Raw genomic sequence first — 22883 nt, 5'->3', positions numbered from 1 at the left:
ACAGATAATTAGTACGTCTTTGTGTTTGTGTGACAAGCAGAAAGAGAAACAGAAACAAATATAAGAGAGCCATTGCATACTTCATAACTGTGATTAAATATCTTTTATTTCAATTCCTCAGGGTCAACTGTTTTGCATACTATCACTTAAAACTAGATACAGAAATGTAACGGGTGTACTTTGGACTGAATCCTTAAAAGCTTATGTCAAGTATGAAGTAAAAAGTGTCAAAGTCTGTTTTAAAAAGATAGAGACTGTATTTTGTGTGACAAATGCTGTTATTGTGAAGACTCAAGGTCAGGGTTGTCCTGTGGGATCCAATACAAAGACATGGTCAGATCCTTAATCCTCATGGCAGTAATTAAGTAGCAGAATTATAATTTACTAACTTTGTTGACCGATTCTAATCATGAGCAAGAAAGAAAAAATGTTTTGAAAGTGTGTCCAAGGAAATACAAGTCCTTTAAACAAACCTTGCCTGGAGCGTGCTTAGTTGTATTTAAGCCAGCCAGCCAGGAAGACTGCACATCCCTCCCTGACCTTGTCACCTCCTGCAGCTTCTGATAATGGTTGCTCTGTGATCTGTTCCCCCGTGTAAAGACATCTTTGCACCTCCCCAGTGGTTGGCTTTACATCTGTCCCAGTTCAGCTCAGAGCGACGTGAGAAGACAGTGAAAAGAAAATCAAAGACAATTTACTGTGACTGACAGTTGGACTTTCATAGGTGGGCTTTGTCTTCCAGCCACTGTGGTTTTATCAGCACTTACACTCTTCTTTATTTCAAGAAGAGTTTTTGGAGTTTAAAAAAAAAAAAAAAACGTTAAATGGCTTTTTATTCTTCCCTCTTGGTCCTACAGCCTTCTGCTCACATCCTCAATGAATTTTTTTTAAAAAAACTGTCTAAAATTCATAGCGTCATCAGCCGCGCTCCCGTCCTCAGTTCCCAGGTCTGCAGCTACTTTGATGCCATCTCGGCTGCAACACGGAGCCTGTTCCCATTTACAACTACGATCAAAGAAACAATCACACTGATCACTCAGCTTTTGGAACGACAGGCGACAAGTCGGAAAAGATGATTCACCCATGCTGAGAGAGGAAGGGAAAACCATATAATCACGCGCGTTTTTATTTGCAGTACACCTCATCAGGTTTAAATGCAACCGCAGGTTACGCAGAAGAAACACACACACACAGCGAGGAGCTCCACTAAGTGGTGAACATGTTAAATCTTTAACATGGACGTGATTCATTAATACAGGATCAGATATTAAGCAGCGGTGGAAGGCGTCGGCACATTCGTTAGAACGCATAGGAGGTGACTGCAAGCGGAGACGGGAAGATAAGAACAGTGGAGGGAAGGTGAAGGAGACGGAGAAAGAGGTGTAAAATAAACACTCGCAGGTACGACACACACACAGACACACACAAGAATGTGCTCGCTGCCTACCTTCCTCAATTGACTTCACTTACAGATGTCCACCCACGCACACACATCAAGGAGGGGCATTAAGAGTGGCAGAGAGATGTAAACACTTCAAACGCAGCTACAAACAGACAGAAGTCCCTGACTCCTCTAAGACTGGCATGGTAACAATAATCTGATAACACTGTGTAATACTGATGATGTGAAGAGATTTTCTCTTCAAATCAGAATTCATGTTTGGCTGCAGCTCAAGGACAGGCTGGTTATACTGTAATCTTGTAAGACCTGCTGAACATAAAAGTGCCACATTTAATGAGTCTCTAGGAGAAATTTACTAATAACATGTAGAAGATGACCGATAAAACAGATTCATTGAATACACACATCCCGCCCCTTCCATACCTTCAAATCATTCCCTCACCTTTATTAGCTTTAATAAAAGATTTCATTTAAAATGACTCGTCCAGCTCAAGGACAACAGCTAAAACTAAAACTTAACCTGGGATGCTCACAAACATCTCAAGGGGTAGTATCTGCTGAGCCAAAGCACATTCATCAACACTCTGGCAGGGAGCCCATACCGTGGTGAAGCGCATTTATATTGCATCAACAATTTTCAATTCAATTTGGCACCAATAAAAAACATATTTTCCTGGGCTTGGATTCAAAGCCTTCACTGCCAAACAAAAAGCAGCAATTAGAGTAGTGGGCATCTTAAAGGAAGATGAAAGTGCATGAAATCCCTCAGTTACCAATTATGACACTCGCATCTCTTATGGGTGAAGTATTCTCAGTCTGGTCAGGCTTTTCAGTAACCCAACATAAGGCATGCAAAAAAAAAAAATTATGCCCTTTAACATCTTAAATTGCATAAAATTACATACACGACACATACACTAAAAATGTATTTAATCTATGTCCCACCATCTGTCCCTGCCAAGTTTTTTTATTATTTGTTGTTGTTTTTTCTTTTTTTTTTTTTTTTTATTTTGGCCCAAAATCATGATTCATTCATGTTTTCCCACCTAACACAGCTGCACGTAGCGTAGAGTTTTCTGTAATATTCATGAGTGTCTGTTAGTGCAGACTCTCTTTGTCTCATGCTCACAGATGTGGCACTAAACCACACAAAATGCTAACACTCTATACTGTATGTCGTTATTAAAATAGCTATTTGTTTTCTTGTTTGTTTTATAATAATCTATAAAGAGTTAAGGTGTAGATACAATGTTTTCCCACACCAAGTTGTTACAGTAAACTACTCTGCAGATTTCTATATTATTGTAGTAATGTCAGAGGGACTGTATTCTCTATGCAGGCAGGTTCACACCCTTCATTCACTGCAGTTCATGCGTCGTAAGGGAAGAATCATGGCCACTCTCATTTGCATGTGAGTGATAACTTTACAATATGTGTCTCTGCTGGATCCGGGGGATGGTATTAATAAGAAATACCTGTATGTGCTGTAGAGTATAATAAAGTAAAATGGGATGCACAGACCGAATTTTAAGCCCAAAAGTCTGATTGGACTCACCGTCATTGCTGCTTTGTCTGAGTGACGTGCTTCACACAACAGAGCAATGCGTGACTGTAAGGCTGAAATGTGCTGCATGAGCTGAAGCAACAACCTCATCTATTTCAATGTTCAATGGAAGGTGAACTTTTTCTCCATCCCCAAAGCTTTAATGATGCTTCAGAGCCATAGTTAGCCTGCGATAAGCAATATGCAATGTGTTTTCCCTGCAAATTGCAGTTTTGTGTTCCGATATGCAAATCTTTAAAGCTCTTTAAGTTTGTCCAACAATAACCAGACCACCATTTACTCTGAATGGGACCATAATTTACAACTGAACACCTGAAATTAGCAATTGAGACCGTAAGCGCATTAGTAAACTGTTCACTAGGGTAATAAACCAAGTGAGAATTAGGCTCATTTTCTCATATGCTTACAGAAAATCGGACTTCTTTTTGCAGCCAGCGGTGACGCCCCCTGAAGGCCATTAGAAAGCATGCAGGCTCGACGCACATCCACACTGGCTTCACTTCTCAGACTCAGAAACTCCGTCCACTGTTTATGCAGCATGGAGAGAACCAGTCTGTCTCTCAGATTGCGAGAACCTTTGAACGTGATCAAGGGAGGCACAGGTAGAATATTGTCCTCTGGCAGGAAGGGTAAAAACATCAATGTCCTCAGCAGTAATCCGTCTCTAAATGATATCAGCTCAGTGCCTCATCCTTGATCACGTTCAAGCGTTCTTGCAATCTTCTCTGTAACTCTGTAAACACAGTTCTACATACTAAAGACCGCGTAAACAGAACTATATTTCCCTGATACTTTGCACCCTGAATGCCTCCTGCCTTTGTCCTTACAAATCTATCCTCTCCATTTCTTTCATCTATCCTCATTCCTCCCTCCCTTCCCTCCTTCCTTCCTCTGCGGCCCACTTCAGCGCAGAGGGAATGGCAGCAGCGACTTCAATAATTCACTTCCCCTCAGAACAGGTTGTGTTTGCATTGCAGGGTGCTGCAGGCGAGAATAGAGAGGGCAAGGAAGAAAGATTAAAAACAAGGAAGAATGAAGAATGAAGTCGAAATGGATGAAGACTGTGAAGAGAAAGAAAGAATGAAAGTAAGAGGAAAAAAAATACAGCAGAGGAGAAAGCCTGTGGTGAGTAATCACGATGTGGAAAAACAGAAAAGAGGAAGAATAAACAGAGGGAAATTGTTTTAGGGCAACAAGTCAGCTCTTTGGAGTCTCTTGTTTAAGTCCTAAAAAGTGAGAAGAGTAAAACAATGGAAGAAGTAGGAGGAATGTTGTTATAAGAGAACATATTGAGAAAGGCTCCCCAATGCGGACAGCGAACAGATGAGGATGGTTAGAGTCTGATAAAAGCCGAAGCAGCAGTAAGCCAGCACCTATCGCTGAAATATTCTCTATCTGTGAATACCTCACAAATACCAACTAAGCCTCAGAAGTCTCCGCCTCCAACTCCGCGAGCTCTTTTAGATCCACAGTGGTGCGTTCGTGTGTGCGATGTCTGAAGCAGGTTATTTCAGCGTTTAATCCTTTACCTTGGCTCGTTGGAGCAGACGAGACCAATGGCACTGAAAACCTGAAGGGACTGGTGGAACACACGGGACGACAGGCTGCGGTGTGGTTCACGAGGAGTAAAATTACTTCACGAATACAACTACTTTAACATTTAAGTCATTTTTTAATCATAAAAGGGAAAAGAGTTCACTGGTTCCAGCTTCTCAAATGTGAACAGTTGCTGCTTTTCCACTTTTACCATTCCATTATCTTAAACAGAATATCTTTGGATTTTGACTGTTGGTGGAACAGAACAAGACATTTGAAGGCATCATTTCTGACTGAGGGAAACTGTGATGAGCTTTTTTAAAAATGGATTGAATAGATTTGTTTCCTTGCCAAACTTTCAAAGACGGCAACAAGCCGCTTGTGTGTCTGTGACTGTGATTGAGATTCTCTCGTACCACCTGAGCAGAGTGAATCACAAAGGAACCAAACGTAAAATTGCCCTTTCGCAAACTTTTTCAAACATGGTTTGGGCTAAGGCAAATAAAGTTGAGGTCGCTCCCTCGTTCCCACCTTCTCTCGCTCTCTCACACTGACTCGTTCCCTCTGTTTCTTTCTCATTTTCTGAGCCCCTTGTCGGTCTAGCTCTCTGTCTCTGGGGAAGCCTTTCTTCTTTTAGCTGCTCTGTATCTGGCCCTGCCCTTTCCAATGTCACTCTCGCTGTGTCTCCCTCTGTTTTTTAATATGAGCCTTTCACTCTGCCGTGTGTCCTTTCTGTCTGCTTTCATAAGCCACGTCATTTCACTGAATGTCAGAATTCAATTAGATTTGATGAGCTTCACTGATGTGTTAATACCTGAAGCGGAAAGGTGGTGTTGTTGATAAATAAGTGAGGTGATGAATTGCAGAGAAACATGGTTTCATGTAAATGAACTGGTGTACATCACAGCTGCTCGGGAAAACGGCTGTTGCCTCAGTCTGCATTAAGGCTGCATGGCATTGATCAGCTGACGAATCAGGATTTTGCAGAGTGTATCTCTAGTTTCTCTGTAAGAAAGTGTGAAATTTACCAGATACGTTACAGTGCTTAACAGCACCTCCTCCTCCTCCTCAGATGAAGGATGTCTGGAGAAATTATTTCTTATGTGGGCTAACATGTCCTTACTGAGCCACAGGCATCACAGTGATTGAGTTAGAAATATTATTCTCATACATGCACCTGGAAATAGAAGCTCTCATTTGTTTTTTAATGTCTTCTCCGAACAAGTTTTCTCCAGTGAGAGCTGCTTTTAACAATTTCACAAATTAAGACTCAGATCTCACAAGATTTTGATTAAGTCAAGACTGCTACATCTCTTTTCTGCATCCATCTTTTGCACAGACATCATGTTCTTTGGATACTTTGATTTATTTTGGGCACAGTCTGTCTCCATGTTCCTCCTCTGCAGCCACGCTTCTGTTTTTCCAGGCCCTTCAGTGCTATTCTCCAGTTATCCACCAGATGCCGTTGGACTTTCTTTTTTCTCCCCATGACCTGACGGCCCCACCCAAGCACACACCTGTTCTCACTTCTTTCATGTGCTCTGCAGTTAGCTGGTCATTCCTGCCGACCTCCATCACCAGCCACTCGCTATATGTACAGCTCTATTTCCTGTCTTTCTTGCCAGATTGTCAAGTCAGAACCATTCTGGGAACTTAAACATCATTTATCTGTTACCTCCATCTGGAACCTGCTTTTACTTGCTTGACTTCTGTGTTTGACCTTTTGCCTTTATTGGACTTTGGATTCCTGTCGGCTCCATTTTGCATTTGTTTACTTGTGTTCGACTGCCTTCTGGTTTTCACCCTTGCCTGCTTTGTGAAACTAAGATTTGTTACTTCCTATTAAATCACTGAGCTCGTCCTGTCTGCCTGGTTTTGTCTGCATTTGGGTCCCTGTTGCTCCCACCGCCCTGACACATTGCGCTTAGCCATCGAAGGTTCCAAGCACATTTAGTGCAGCCTATTTGTATATGAACTGATAGAAAAAACTGTTTTGTCAAGGCTCAGGATGTTGGACCTTCAGTTCATGGCCGAGAACTTAGCAGTGTTTGCCAACTTCAGGAAAAGCTTGCAGCCCTCTCTGGATTCATCCAGCAACTGAATGCTGGGCTGAGCATGGAGCCAGCTCCAGCTCCTGAGTTGGCTCGCCTCCTGCCAACCCCTGACAATTTTCTTTTTTTTCTTTATCTCTCCTGACATGTTTCTTTTCTTGAATTTTATATTTTTCACTTCCTCGCCTCATGTTTCATTGCCAACCCTTGCATTTAGAGTGGAGGGCAACATTGTACAGGGAAATGTGTTATTTAACTGTGAATATGATAATAAACACTTTGACTTCACTTGATCTCTTCCACATCACAATTTATTAGAACGATAATGTGGTTATCCTGGTGGTGGTTTCCAGGTCTGAGTGACTCTCACCCAGGCGTACTTATGCCTACCTGGGTACTTAGGCATTTTCCAGAGGGTACAAATAAAAATTAAGGAGAAGCTGCATTAAATTGATCAAACCAAAATTATGATATTGTTTTTTTGGGGAAATAAACACACAAATAGAATTAACCTTCTAGCTACCAGCTACAATAGTCCACCTGCACAGAACACCACTCAGACAAAACTTAATCAATGTAACATTTAAAAGAGCGCTCCAGGTTTAGAATTGCACTGCTATGACATTGTTGGATTCATGATGGACAGTTCTTTTGATCAAAATAGCTGCATTGGAAGCAGAGATATATTCTTTTTTTTTTTTTTTTTTTTTAACTCCACACATTCCTCTTCCTTGTCAGAACCTGGCACTTCCATTATCCACAATGCAACGTCACAGCCAATAGTCACAGATCTAGGTGTGCCATGCTACAAGCAACAAAAGTAGCTTTGAGCTGCTAGCATAGCTAGATGAGTGGGCTACACTTTTCTCAAACCTAAATGATATTCACTCAAGTGACATCACTTGAGGACATTTGGCAGATGTCAAGAAGCTCTCTCTGAAGCCACAAAAGGCTTTATACAACTGTTTTTCCATGTGGTAGTACTCTCCAAGAAGTGTAAGCAGACACTGATGTATAAAATCAGCGGAGTTCCACAAAAAAACTGCACAAAAAAACTAGTTAGCGAGTGAGCAGAGAAGTGGAGATGGATTGCTAAAAGTAATGGATAAAAAGTCCAGCTTTTGCCAAAATCCAGTCAAATGAACTCATTTGGAACATGACGGGTGGTGTGGATGAAGGGGTATTTGAACTTATTGGGTAGGGCTGTGGGGTACGTCACTCACAGAAAGGTGTCATCCACACTCAGCTAGGTTCTATGTGAACTGGGCAGCACGGTTTGCATAAAAATACAGTAAATTTATTCTCTTTCTTGTGTAACTGTCAAATTCCTGCCAGGGTTAAAACTGCACTTCATCTAACAAGCATTTAATTGACTGCACAAGGAAGATAATAGTTACATTTGAGTCTCTTGTTTGTTTTGCCTCCCCTCACCCAAATCAAATCGCCTCTCCTCATGGTGCACCTTTCCCTCTGCCCTCATTTCCTGCGGTTGCTGCTAGCCCAAGCTGTCTGCTTGCTCCCCAGTGTCAGCCCTCCACCCCGCTTCCCAAAGCCTGTCGGCAGCTTTCAATGACAGTGTACGCTATGTCCTATATATGCAGTAAGTGGAGAGGTGGGTGGATGCTTGCCACTGAATCGGCGGATGATAGCGAGAAGATGACAGGGCTTTGGAGGAAAGAGGTGCTGGGTGTGAAGAAAGGATATAGTGAGGAGAGAGGAGGAGGAATGAGAGAGCAAGGAAGCGAGGATGAAAAGTGATGAGGAGAGTTAAAGGGGTGTATCTGTGGAAAGGGTTTGGATGAAGGGGAGAATTAGGATGGAATGAGGATGTAAAGTAGAGAATGGCTACATTTTGCCCCATTTTGACATGTAAAGGGCAGCTATATGGATGGCTGAGAAGGAAAAGAGGATCAGAGCGAGAAGAAGGGAAGAGAGGAGGATGACAGGAACATCTTTCTTGACAGGTACAAGTTTAGTAGATGGGTAAAGACAGAATGAGGGAGGAAGAGGAGGTAGAGAGGGATCAGGATGTGTAGCTGGTGGCAGGTAAATTGCTACACTGACAACATGGGGACTTTTTAACATATCCAACAGATTATAGCCCATCTCCTCTGAGCCAGCTGAGATGCATGGAGAAAGACGGGAAAGTGTGAGAGCAGCAAGCTAAACATTTCAAACATTTAAAGTGCCAGATTTTTTTTTTTTCCACTGAAACCGTCAGGAGCAGGGGAGGAAGGGGGAGAACGGTTTGCTGCTGAGGGTGAGCAGGTTTGAGAGAGCGAGTGCAAACGAGAACTAGAGAAGGAGAGGGCGAGATCTCAAAGCAGCACGCATCGCTGAATTATTGAGGCCAGACGTGTGTAGAAGCAGAAGATGGATTTCCAGCGTTGATCCCTTCCCGCTGTCAGAAAGTTTAGTCGGACACGACCAACTCCGGCAGTTGCGGTTGTTTTCTTGTTGTTCAGGGGTTTTCAGCACACACCGCAGGGAAAGGCAGAACATATGTGGGAGGAGCAGCCTTGAGAAGTGTAGTTTTAGCATTGTGTGTGTGCTCCCTGCCACTCTTTAAGTCTGTGCATATCTGTATTATACGGTTTTCCCTGGCAGCCTGTAGCTATGTGCAGGTTTTCTATGAAGTGACAGATCAGTATAAGTCTGTGCTGAAGGTGCGACAGGCGGCGAGAAAGGCTGCCAGTATGCATAGCACTTTGCACGCTGTGAAACCTCACCATTTGCTCAGTGTGAGTCAACAATATCACAAATATCTTTAAGCTCCCTGAGGAGATTAACACCTACTGTAAAGACTGGCACAGCATGTTGATGCCAGCAGACAGGGATGGTCACAAAATATCATAGATGACCAAATGCAGTCACACTAACTCTTATCTAGTACATTCTAACCAAGTTTCATGGAAATCAGGTTTGTTTTGTATATTATTTAGAATATATGTTTGCCACTTTGATGAAAAATTGGTCAAACCTGTTGTCACTTTACTTGGATGTTTGACCTTCAATGTGTAGAGTGATGTGGGAGTTTGAAGGTAGGAGGCTGTTTTCATATTCATGTGATAGAGTGGGAAAGTTTCTCTGGGCTTTAATCAGAATTTAAAAAATATATACGCACAATCATGATTTAGTGACGTCACATCTTGGTTGGAAGCCACTCATGATTCAATATGCAACTCACATATATGTGAAGTGGAAACTTGAAGCCTCCAGTACAAATACACTGAGGATGGATTTGGGATTTTTTGGTTCAATTAGGCATAAGAGGGTTTTTTTTACACTGTAATTGAACTTTTTGGTTGAAGAAACACTTCAGACACCCATCAGTATTCCTCGGAGAGTATTTTTATATGCCTTAAAACATGTCTAGAGGAGATTATTATAGCCACTGTCTGTAGGATTTAAAAAAGTTCTGTGAAATCCCCCAGCGGCAGGGCCAGAGAAAGAAATGAGTGCTGAAAGACAAAGGACAGGAGGGCGAAAGAGAAGGTAGTGAAGAAGAAAGAGAGTGACAGTGTGAGAGAAGTGCAGGAGGAGGCAGACGGTCTCTGATGTAAGCCATGTTCTCACCGCTGTTCACAACCGTCCTGTCGCCTTCATGAATAAGTTAGATGCCAAATGTTCCCTCCCTCTCATGTCCATGCGTGCAAATGCACACACACATTACAGCCCTTGTTCCTTCACTCTCAAGACACCGGGATCAGGACCTGCGCACGCACACACACAAAACCAAACACAGACAACACATGACACACCTACACCCCAACACCTTTGCTAGTTTAGACTCTATTACAGCACATTCAAATATTATATTTCCCTGCATTCCCAAAGGTGAGCACAAAGGCACAAATACGGACTCATATTTGTGCATATTCCCTCCTGAAGCTGAGCCAGTACGAGGTGCTTGATAATGTCTGACAGAGTGACAGCAGTACAGAGGAGAAAAGTGAAACCTCCCCGACAGCTTTTCCTACTCACAGGGCACCCACGTCGTCCTGTTACGCTCTGGACCACTCTCATCCAAAGAGGTGTGTGTGTGTGTGTGTGTGTGTGTGTGTGTGTGTGTGTGTGTGTGTGTGTGTGTGTAGGCCCGTGTTTTGTTACTGTGTGTGTGACACTGACTAACATCCCGGTACAGAGAGATGAGAGTGGGTGAGAGTGAGGTAATGATCTCTGAGTTCAGCTAAAGGTAAATGCACTCAGAGATGTTTGTGCACGTGCATGTCTGCATGTGCATGTGAAAGTTATGCGTGGGCTCCCGTGTGTGCGTGGATGTGACCTGCATGAACAATAGCATCATCATTCGAAAGAGTGAAGCACAAAGGCAGGAAAAAAGAAATGAAAGTGAGCAGACAGAAAGGAGGCTTTACATGATGATCTGTGAGCAAACATAATAATTCTGTCAGCTCTTCAGTATAGACACATCTCAGCGTTTCACCCCTCCCCATCAAACTTTCAGCTTTGATTTCTTCAGGCCTGACTTAGAGAAAAACTGAAATATTTCGAGTGAACACAGATTATAAAATTAATTCAAATCAGTCAGTGAGGACCCGGCAAAGAGGCTTTGTAACATAAATTGACAGAAAACATCCAACGGATTTTAATGCATACTTTAAGTAAAATTCACCTCTTAAAGGGATGGTTGAAATTTTTAAAAAGGATTTGCTTTCTTGCCTAGAGTTACATAAGAGCATGGACTTTATGCTACACTAACCAGTGGCTACCTCCAACTACATGTTTACTGTACAGGCATGAGAGTGGTATCGATCTTCCCATTTAACTTCTGCGAGAGAGCTTTTGATTACTGTATTTCAGCAAGGAAATGAAATGAATTCAATACATTACACCAAGACTTGCCACATTACGCTTTCTTAGGAGATATATTGCTATCTCACCTCACACATGGGCCCCAGAGTACCAGACTGCCCACCTCTACCTGCTGCCTTGCGCCCACCCCGGGCTCACTATGGAACAGGTGGGAGGCAGTGTGATAAATTAGACCTCCCAAGACGTTGTCTTAGCACTCTTATCCTTTAGCCCCAGGTTGCAAGGCTAGTGTAAACCACAGTCAACATATCACTTTGGTCATAGGCCTATGGCTCTGCTGCTGACCTGTGGGTTAATAGAAATGTTGTCAGGCTTTAATATCCAGTCAGCCATACAGAAAAAAATAGAAATCTGGAGAGAAGAGGAGAGGAGAGGAGGAAAGAGGAGGATCAAGGGCAAAAAAAAGTGGCAAAGAATGAGCTGACTAAGCATCAAAACAAGGAGGTTGCGCGCTGTATTGCATATGGTAACGCTCTCAAGGTATGACCCTTTTAATATGAAGGCAGCAGGAGCTACCTTGCCACACAATGGACCTAATTAACGCTAGAAAAAAAAAATGGGAGCAAGAAGAGATAATTAAAGCACCATGTGCACTAAAAGTTTTAACAGAAGGGATGAGATCAGAGCGACTGACAGAGATGAGTGGAGACAGACAGAAAGAGGGAGGGACAGGAGACAAAGAGGGGAGCAGGCAGACACCACCGCTTGAGTCTAATAGACAAAGTGGTTCACATGTAAATTTTCAATTTTTAATTGTGATGAACAATGGAGAATCTGATAGACATTACAAACAATAAATACACTCGCCAAAATTCCTCTGCTCTCCTTCCCCACCAGCCCATTATCTCCTATCTGCTCTGTGCAAAGAATAGCTCCCCTAATCGCCTGGCACTCCACTCCATAATCAAGCTTCCAAAGCAGACAAACCACTGAAATCTCCTATCCAAATATTGACCTGCTTCTCATGTCTCCTCTTGGTCATATCTATCCATCTATCTATCTGTCTATCTATTTACCTATCTGGACAGCTGGAAAAACAGTTTGAGCACCACTAATTAAATTCCAAGGACTTTAATTTGACGCAATATAGAAGAAAAGGTCATTGAACAATTGCTGACATTACCGATCACATTCATGTGAAGAGAGTGCAATCTGTAAAGCAAAAACAGGGGTGTGTGTGTGTGTGTGTGTGTGTGTGTGTGTGTGTGTGTGTGTGCAGTTCGAGTACAGTGAGCAGAAAAGTAAAGCAAAGAGGTAAAGAGTACGAGGAGAATAGTAGGTGTCAGACTGTGGGAGGTAAAAGATTATCATCATCTCCAGCTTAATGCTTCAGTCTCTTTCTATCACCGTCTCTCGTCCCCTCCTCCATTGCCTCAGAGCCACCAATAAATTATGGATGCTTATTAGAAAAGGGCAATATTCAGCATCCAAAATAAACTCAGCAGCAAGAGACATAAAAGAGACACAAACAAAAAGTGCTGATGTGGGGAGAGGAAGAGTTAAAGTCACATGGGAGCTAGTGGCCAGGCCAGTGAAACCTGGAATGATCTCTTTCTAGGTCACCGGCTTTCAACCCGTATGCCATGGCAAGCTAATGTACTGCAGCGAGTAAAGCTCCACATTAAGAAGATGCTCAAATGTTGGGTGCTGCTCATCGAGACACACACACACACACACAGTGCAAATAAAAAAACTAGCAATGTATTCCAAGCGTTTCATTCTTCCTTGGGCAACATCTTCAAAGTGATGTTAAATTTGTGCGCAATGTAGGCATATTAAACTTTTTCACTTTCTGCATCACTTGTAGTGCTTTGTTCTATGGCCAATGGCAAGGCCTCAACTCTCCTGCTGCTGCAAGGGCCTTGCTCAAATCGAGAAAAAACACTGTTAAGCAAAATCATTGATTTAAGTTCATTAAATTTCCTGTTAACAAGCACATAATGGCGCATCATATTGCCAGCTAATGCAGTTTGGATTCCATCTACAGCCCTAGCTAATGGTTTCGTGTGACTTCGTCAAGCAATCAATAATTTGGTGTCCCTGTGAACTCTTTTGCTTCACAGAGTGTGATGCGATGCAGCGGCAGAAAGATGGAGAGACACTTTTCTGCTACACTTTGTCTGGACTGACGTCGAAACTGTTGAGTCCTTCAGACGGGATGTCAAATCCTGCGAGGCTGTCTTGAAATTTTCTGAACTTCCCCTAATCCCTAAGTATGTTCAGAGTTAGCGCATGTGAGTGACGCATCATGCTTGTAATGCCTGGGATTACAGTATATCCAGATTAAAAGAAAGTTGAAAATCACTATATACATATGTACTCAGGGATGATCGTGACCAATGTGTGGAGACGCATATAAAACGCTTATCTCCCCCCGAAGAAAACAGTAGTAAAGAGGAGAGAGTGATCTTAATAAACCTGCATAATAAAGCTTAATGTGAAAAAAAAAAATGGTGCAGCTTTTCCTTTGAAGTACAGAATCGTATTTCCTGGGCGCGCTTGTCCGTCCAATCTCCACTTGATGGACAGGTGTTACAAGCTTTTTGACAGCCTATCAAAATTCACAGAAGTGCAATCAATACTACACTGCTGCAAGAGAAACAGTGACTGAGCCACAAGTCCCTGCTGAGCCAGCAAACTGTTGCAGTGGGATGAAAAGTGTGCCTGACGTGCAAACGCGTCCCACTCACACAAGCGTCCGTATGCACGCACACACACACACACACACACACACACACACAGGTTTGCAGGCTCACACGCTTCCCATCTGCACATGAACTCACACTCACGTGCACGAGCGCACAACACCTGCACGCACAGACTCGCAGGCATGAGCTGATAAAAGCGCAGGCATCCAAACAGACCCCAGAGAAGGCTACAGTAAATGAAGCTCACAGCCGTCCAAAGCGCTGACATCAATCAGGCACGCTTACACCGCTCGGCTCCCGACGGACGGCGAGTCGCATCTGTCTGCTCGAGCAAGTGCTAAACAATTCCAAAGTGAAGGAAACCATTTTATGCATATCTGCATACACAGCGAGCGAGCGTGCCAGACTCATTGGCTCCCTTCCCGATCTTCCCTATTCGTGTTGTTTACTGCAATTGTGCGAATTGTGAAACGGTTTGTTCTCATTGAATGACTCTTTTTAGTGATGATGACTTACCTATACGAAACAGTCGCTGCACAGGTACGCACAGCTGAGCACCACCACTACACAAGCCACATGGGAAACTGGGCCTGTGAAAGCTGCCCAGTTTGATTCTCAGAAAGCTTGTGGGACTTTTCCTCCCTCATGAGAGACTGACAGGCTGTTGGACGTAAAACAAGTAGCCTATAACACTGGAAAATACAGAAAAAAGAGCTAAATATCATTGCAGCCTCCACCGTTGGCACTGCATACCTCTCTGCTTCGACCCACTGCATATTTGTGACAGAGCCCATGAGGCACGGATGCACACATTTTTCATGACAATCAGTGTATCGCCCTGTAGAGAACCCAAAAGTGTTTCATGCAGTTATTATGAAAAAAATAAAAAATAAATGAGGACAAGAATGCACAAGGGCAAACTGGAGATGTGAGCCTTCTGCAGGACAGAACTAGATCAGAAAAGTCACTCGGTGAGGAGACAACGATTGAAAAAACGAACACACACTCCTGCAAAATGATTGCTGGCATCGAAAGAAAGTTCTAGATAGCATATATATTTAAACCGTTACGTTTCCAAAATACCTGATATATGTACGCAGGAAATATTTTGGAAGGAATATAACAGCGAGTTCCAAACAGATTTATGGCAAATCCTGGCTTTATCGAAGAATGTGAGGCTTACACCTGCTGCTAAAAAAAAAGATCCCAGATAAGTATGTGATGCTGGTAAAACTCAGGTACAATCTTTTTCATTTTAACGCCATGTTTGACAATTCCTATAAAAACAGATAGTGGAAAAAAATAAACTTCTTGAGATCTCATCCAGCACTGTCACGGCACACAGACAGTGCTCCGTCTGAGGCTGAGAACAGATTTTGGAAAGAAAGTATTGTTTACTGATGCAGAAGTCTAACCCTCCAAAAAGTGGTGGTCAAATCAAAACACATGCAGAACATATTAGAGGCCGATAAAAGATCGGAGACTGGCCCATGAAGGTGGAATGCACACTAAAACTGACACTTGCGTGAAGAATTAGAGCTGGTATAAGCCTGATTAGTTAGCGAGGACTTGGGCATGGGCCTATGCTTCAGCACATTCAGCTGACAGATTGTCAGCATTTCTCAATGTGACGGCAAGCTGCGGGATTGCTCATGACAACAGCACTCTATGCTACTATGACTAAACAGACCTTGTTTTCAATGGCTGCCACATGCCTTCAGACATCAAAATCAAAGTATCAAAGCTGACAGATCAGTTTGTGTGCTTGACTTGCCCGAAGGGACAGGCTGGATGCATATCTGGACAGGTGCCTGTAGCTGAAGAAACTGAGCCTCTGTAATACAGTGAGGCCGTCTTAAGGAGAGGACAAATTCTCTGCGTTATCCTTAAAAAGCACAGTGTGACTGTCCTGTTTAACCTGACAAAGACAGAGCTTCATCTCAGGGAGCTCTGCCAGTTTTATCCTCGTCTTGAAACCTGTTGTCTGTGTGTGCGTGCGTGCATGCGTGCGTGCGTGCATGCGTGCGTGTGTGCGCAGTAAGCATAGTGGTAAGTTATATAGTGGCCAAACTATAACCTCCATGCAGTAATAACCATAAACCTTTAAACAATAATTCAAAGTCTGATCATACTTTGTGTAATAAAGCATTAATCTGGAGACTTAATGTGAATTTTTGCCATAAAGATTAATATCAGCCTTAAAACGGAATTAGATTGGGCTTACAGCAGGTGGGTTTCCCCTCCACTACACTGCTGGATGTTTTCCCAGCCCCCTCCTGTGACTTCTAAGAAGTAATATCTCCCTCTCAAGTTAATTTGCTGTCGATCTCCCTGAAGCTATTCTCAGTAGTTTAAATGCCAGTTATTATACTGCCTCCTATTAGAGCCTACTGAAACACGGACAATATGTGGCACGGAGAAGCCCTTAATTAAGGTTATGGGCTAATAATTGAACAAATTAACATCACTGCTGCAGTGGCGCTCGCTCAGCCTGCACTAATAAAGCATGCATTGATGTAATAATAGGAATACATTTGTAAATATCACATTCTTACCATAAACTCCTTGGCCCCAGGCGAGAGGACAGACACTAGAAAATAACAAAATCCAGAAAAGCTCCATGTTCAGCTCAGTTCCCTCATAACCTAAGAAAGAGTGAGACACAGAGAGAGAGAGGTGAAAACGGAGGCACAGAAGGGAACAGCCTGCAAATTTATGTGACAAACAACAGGCGACAGCTGAGTGATTGTTATCTAAAAGGAAGAGGAGGTACTGCCAATTGTTTTTGTCATGTTCGACTACGTCCCCTTCAACCCCTTAAGCCACGAAAATAATATCAGCGCCCGGCCGCACAGCCTGCACGCTTTCATTCAACTTAAAGGACACCAATCACAAATGGTGGATTATAGAAAGTTTACAAGCAGGGCTGTGTGTGTTAGAAAATTGGACATTGACAGGATTGTCTACTGTTTATCGTGACTAAACCTTCCCCCCACCCACCCACCTCGACTACTTCCTCCTCCTCTGGGGGGTGGGGGGGGAGTCAAGACAGGAGAAAACTGAGGATTAGACTGCAGTATTCATTGAGGATTAGCTACAACAAGTGGGGTCATGCACCTTAGACCTCCACCCACACATACACACACCATTTGCTTCTATGTGCAGTGAATCCTTTCATGTTTCTGTGCAGGGTTTTTTTTTTTTGTTTTTTGTTTTTTTTTTTTTTTTAAAAAAAACAACACTTTTGTTTATCTTATCTGCAGCATCTTTAAATGCATCACATGTTGGTTATATCTTTACACAATTCATAACCTGTGGAAAACCTGAAGAAAAGAAAAGCTTGAAAGGCAGCTGGAGTCAGAGGCTAATGGACTCTCTTATGTGACTCTTATGAGCGAACAGGAGGATTTCCTCCGACGTCTGGCCTTCGCATTTGTGTAACGCCTCTGAGTCGGCTGCATTGACAGGTTGCATTACAGAGCGCGCCGTAATCAAAGTTTCATTGTACGATTCATGGGAGTTAATACCCTGTATTAATGTGAGGGCGTGCGGCAGCAGAGTTGCTTATTCTGACATGTCTGGCATCGTTACGCGTTATTCTGCATTAGAAAAAAGATGATGCAAATTGAAGAAAGGTATGTAGACCAAAAATCTGAGGCATATTAACTTGAATTAAAGCAAGGAGGAGCATGTTGCTGATGCAGAACAGAGTAAAATCAACTGTCTGTTGGAAGATGCACATTCCATTGTTAAAAATGTACACAGACAAGATGCAAAGTCAACAGATAGTAACCCGGACAAAAAATTAAAAAATGTAGTCTGTACGGGCACATCATCCCCGCTGCGTCGCTACCTTGTCTCCGAGGTGCCGTCCTTTGGGTCAGCCTGTTACCCGGCGCAGCGCGCACTCCTCCCGGCTCTGCGAGGAGGGTTCCTCCGCTCTCCGTGAGACAAACCCGCCTCCGTGTCTCTCCACAAATTGAGTAGAAAAGTTATATATCCTCCTCCAATTGGGCGTCCGGTATGAGCTTTACAATTCCCGGAGTGTATAGTAGAGAGTGTGCTGAGCTCCCAGACCTCTCGAATGATCTCCTTGGTGTGTTAAACTTTTATTTTACGCACAGATAAGCGGGCAGCGGAATCTTACCGCCGCTCGGCTCCACAGCAGAGTCCCTCTTCCCAAGGATGAAAATAAAACCACTTTCCCTTTGAAAAACTCAAGCAAGGCTAGTTTGGCGGAAAAAAATAATAAATAAATAAATCCTATACACTCCTCTTTTGTGGATTATCTACTTTAAAAGGCGTGGCTGAACTGGTTTTACTGTCTCTCTCTCTCTGCCTCTGACAGCCTAGTGAAGCCCCTCTAACACAATCATGCGCTCTGAAAATGAGCTCCCCTCCGCTCGTTCAATCAGCGCTGTGTCTGTGGACTCCAAGTGATGCTGGCCAAGTGGAATATGTGCGCTGACTGAGAACGACCGCCCCTGTCTGTTAAAGGAGAGAGAGGGCTGGAGAGAGGGGAGGGGAGGGAGGACAGAGGCTTACACATAGACGCGTTCAAGCCTCACAGCTCCAGACTGAACAGGTTGTCTAAAGAACAGCACTCGCTCCCCCTTCTCTCTCTCTCTCTCTCTCTCTCTCTCTTTCTCTCTCTCTCTCTCTCTCTCTCTCTCTCTCTCTCTCTCTCTCTCTCCCTATTCCCCCCGTCCCGCTCCGCAATTCACTCAGGAATAGGTTTCCGAGGCTGTTGGGTGCCACAGGATATCTTTAAAAGCCGAAGGGGCAGCGGTGCTTTCTGTGTTTTCCTCTGTTTTCGACTCTTTGGCGGAGTTCGCCTGCTGCGGTGCCACCAAACGTCGATGCCAATTAAAACTGAAAGGCGCTCCGAAAGTTTTTGGCCTAATGGAGGAGCCCTTAACACCACCTCCCCTCCCCGTGGACCAATTATTTATGACAGCAAAAATAGACTGACTGTTGAACCCCATACACTCTACTATTCTCTCTCACACACACGCAGAGAGAGAGACGCATGCATATTAAAATATATTAAAAGCCTACATTCTCTTACACACTCGCACCCGCCGCCTCTGTCTTCACTCACAGGCATCAAGAGCTGTGCCGGCGTGTTTTACACTTCCCATAGTGGCCACAAGGGGGCGCGCCCCAACTCATTACCACTATTGGGATGTACGTGCGCGCGTAGGGAACGTGCATGTGTGCGCGTGCGTCTATCTTGTGTGTGTGTGTGGTTTGAAATGAGCGTCCTGGGAGACGCGGCTTTATCACCGAGCAGTGTTTGTGCGTGCAGCTGGATTGAATGAAATGGACACTTAAAATATCAGACGGCCTTCTTATCAGAGCAGCGCAAGCAATCTGTCACTGAAGAGAAGGAACTCTCCATTTCAGTGTCTCTGTTCATACAGTGCAGAAGTTATATGTCATTTCTCCCCCTTTTTTACACAGTTTTAACTATAACTATGTCAAGGATGGTTTTAACTGATGTACAGTATGTTCATTTATTTGCGCAGAAGAGTGGGTGATAAGAAGGAGTGGAAGAAGGAAGAAAAGGTAGAGTCGAAGAAGTTGCCACAGTTCAAACAACAACACAACAGTGAGACATTGCAGACAGAGAGATATTAAACTGCCCAGTTTTCTTTTTCCAGGCTCGTTTGTTACACGACTGGTTCGCCTTGTTCAAATCCTTCTGTGTGATAAAGAAATGAATGCACATTTTAACCTTGAGGATCGACTGCAGATGAATAGCTGTTTGGTAAATATTTAGTCTGAAGCACCGAGTGGGAGGATTTTGCAATTTCAGGATGGTGTGTGTGTCTGTGTGTGTGTGTGTGTGTGTGTGTGTGTGTGTGTGTGTGTGTGTGTGTGTATATGCACGTGTGTGTGGTGGAAAGTTCATGTTGCATATTACTAAATATCATGTAGTTGCAATCCATTTTGACTGCACAATCTCAGCATTAATATCCCACAGACCATTTACCTCCATCGGTGCAGCATTTGAACTTGTCACAGTTCATCTTGTGTATTTGTATTTTTTTCTATCATCAAACATAGGAAGCGTGTGAACTGTGATGTTGTTTCTCATTTGACACCTGAAGTTCTGCATTAATCACAATCTCCTCCAGTCGCTTTCTGTGTGGTCTTATCTGCAACTGATGTATTTTCTGGAAATATATTTGTAACACACGCGCACGCACACACACACACACACACACACACACACACAGATACACACACAGTGTCTCACAGTAAAGCGGTCTACCACAGGTGCAGTGGCAGCTTGTGTGCTTTGCTAAAGGGCACTTCAGTAGTTGAAGCTGTGAAGAGCATTTCTCATTCTGTTCAGCTGCCAACATTTTCCCCCCAGATTTTCTGGGATTGGAACTAACAACCCCAGAGTCAAATGTCCATCTGTCTATTCTGCAGGCTGTCGAAGCCTCTGATGTTAAACTTCAAAGTGGTCTGTTCTGTTCTCTGAATGACTTCTGCAGCGATACTGCTGAGACAGGCAATGTTAATTAATCACAGTTTGCAACATATTTACTTGATATAAATTCTCCCAAATTCTTCTATTGCATCAGCGCACCTATCCTGGAAAAATGCAACTTATTTGATGGTATCATCCCGAAAAGTATGACTAAACTTCAACCTCTGTCCTAATATATTGAAACGTGGAGGCTCAGATGCTGCTGATGTTGGAAGCACCAAAAGAAGCGACTGGTGAATTACTTCCTCCTTCTAATTAAAGTACTTTGGCCAAACTGTTCTGATATTCTCTTGAGTCATAATGATGATCACTGGGAACAAAGTTTTTGAGGTAAAAACTTTTAACACAGGTTGTTCTGTGCCTAACATAACGGTAACATTTGTACACTTCAATCATTTCTGGGCAACAGTTCTGTGAGCTTTCCTAAACACAATCAAGACACTCAGCAATTACTTAGCTCTCTCAATCCAAATGAATATTTTGTTCAGACCAAACAAAATCATGGGATCTAGCTCAAGAATCTGTCTCTTTTCTTCCTTCCTTTCCTTTTTGCTCCTCATCTTGGGCTACATCCAGCAGTCTTGGCATGTCTTGCTGAGAGCGCATCATCGCTGCTTAAGGCAATGAATCTCAAAAGACAACATGTTGTAGGAACAACCTTGGGTGGCAGCCACACACAAACACACACATTCATCCCACTACATGAAACCATGTTTTTTCAAAGAATTGAAGAAAGCTTCTGAGAAAAGTAATAATTGCAGTGGGTGTAGAGAGCCAACGGAGAAGTGAACACAGACAACACAAAATACTACACGCGCCAAATTCACTAGAACCCCGATTCCAAAAAACTTGGGACGCTGTGTGAAACCTAAATAAAAACAGAGTGCGATCATTTGCAAACAAACTGCGTTTACCGCCAACAGTGTTCCCAGGCCCATTTAGAAATATCCCCTTTCATACCCAATCATGACACTATCACCTGTTACCAGTGAACCTGTTTACCTGTGGAATGTCCCAAACAGGTATTTGGAGCATTCCTCATCTTTCCCAGTCTTTAGCTGCTCCTGTCCCAACTTGTTTGAGACAAGCTGCCGGCATCACATTCAGAATAAGAATATACTGATGAGGTAAAGCATTAAATCTGTTGTTTTTGTATTGTTTTCAATTGAGTGGAAGTCAAAGAGGATGAGCAAATGATCACAGTCTGTTTTATTTATCTTTTACACAGTTTTGGTATCAGGGTTGTATTTTGACTGTGCTGCTCACTCACACGGATGCACTTGTCACCTTTTCAGTAACTTGCTGGAGCTGCGTGGTCACTGTGAGGAGGACATGGATTCCAGCATGCGTTACAGGTGCAGATGCCACACATCAGTTTCCAGTAAATACTGTGTATAACTTTAAGTAGTAAGGACTACCACTTTCCTTTGCGGTGAGTTTATGTGTAAGCCTTATAGAAAGTTACAGATTGTTTTAATTTGGGGTGTATGAATTTTTTAATTTTTTTTTTTACAAATCCATTATTTCTATTTTTCACTCTCTGTTAGCCAGTTATGACACACTGCTCTGTCAGATTAAAGGCGTCCTGTGTAAAGGCGCTGTATGTATCCTTGAGCTCTAAAAAATGCATTGAACGTATTTCCTCCGTACAAAACATTTGTATAGCCGAGGTTTTAAGAGTCCTAAATCCTGCATTGTTTACATCTGTGTTTTCCAGCAAGCAGTCTTCTTCTTCACTGCCTTTGTTGGCACTTGCTCTGTTACTTGGTGCATTAGAGCCGCCTGTTGATCAGTGGAATAGTGTGAAATGTGGGTGTGAGGAACGGGTACGGTGTGCACACCAACAAACAAAACGGGGACCCTCTCATAACAAACTTCTTCAAAGTGAGGTCAGACGCTCCACAGGGAACCTTTATGATAGCAAAACAAGCACACAAAGCACAGCTGAATGAATGAATGAATTCAGTCAAATTTAAGAGACCTTCTTTGCCTTATTGGTTAACAAATAATGATTTTCAGCTGGAAATGTTATTTTGAGATGATCTTCCAGTTTCCTTTTTTTTTTTTTTTTTTGAATATTTGGGAGAATAACTGCAGTTAGAACAAAACACAATCCCAGCTGTTCGGTGCACTGAAAGAAACTAAGTGAAAAATCAAAACAGAGCGTGTGTTATGTAACAGGGCTGAGTCCCTGTCACAGCGGCCTGGGTTCGATTCCAGCCTGGGACCCCTGCTGCACGTCATCCCTCCTCTCTCCCCTGCCCTTGCTGTCTCTCTCCAGCTCAGTAAGTTGGTTCTTTCATGTGTAGAAAAAGCGTTCTCACAAGAAAATGTTATGGAATATCAA

General features: G+C 43.1%; 1 protein-coding gene across 2 annotated transcripts in view; it reads right to left on the bottom strand.

Annotated features, from left to right (window-relative positions):
• mdga1 (MAM domain containing glycosylphosphatidylinositol anchor 1) overlaps positions 1 to 18026 on the bottom strand; it is a 167399-nt gene extending 149373 nt beyond the window's left edge. Inside the window, exons 1-2 of one of the 2 annotated variants that reach the window (XM_076722664.1) lie at positions 17888 to 18026; positions 16590 to 16679 (exon numbers count right to left, since the gene is read on the bottom strand). In XM_076722664.1, the coding sequence (XP_076578779.1) occupies positions 16590 to 16656 (67 nt within the window). In that variant the 5' untranslated portion in view covers positions 16657 to 16679; positions 17888 to 18026. The remainder of the gene's footprint in view (positions 1 to 16589; positions 16680 to 17887) is intronic. The other variant, XM_076722579.1, reaches the window with a different exon arrangement.
• Positions 18027 to 22883: the final 4857 nt, after the last annotated feature.

Source organism: Chaetodon auriga, chromosome 1 (genome assembly GCF_051107435.1).
Source record: "Chaetodon auriga isolate fChaAug3 chromosome 1, fChaAug3.hap1, whole genome shotgun sequence".
Lineage (NCBI taxonomy): Eukaryota > Metazoa > Chordata > Actinopteri > Chaetodontiformes > Chaetodontidae > Chaetodon > Chaetodon auriga.
The sequence above is the reverse complement of the archived record's forward strand: the minus strand, read 5'-3'. Positions and strand labels throughout refer to the sequence as shown.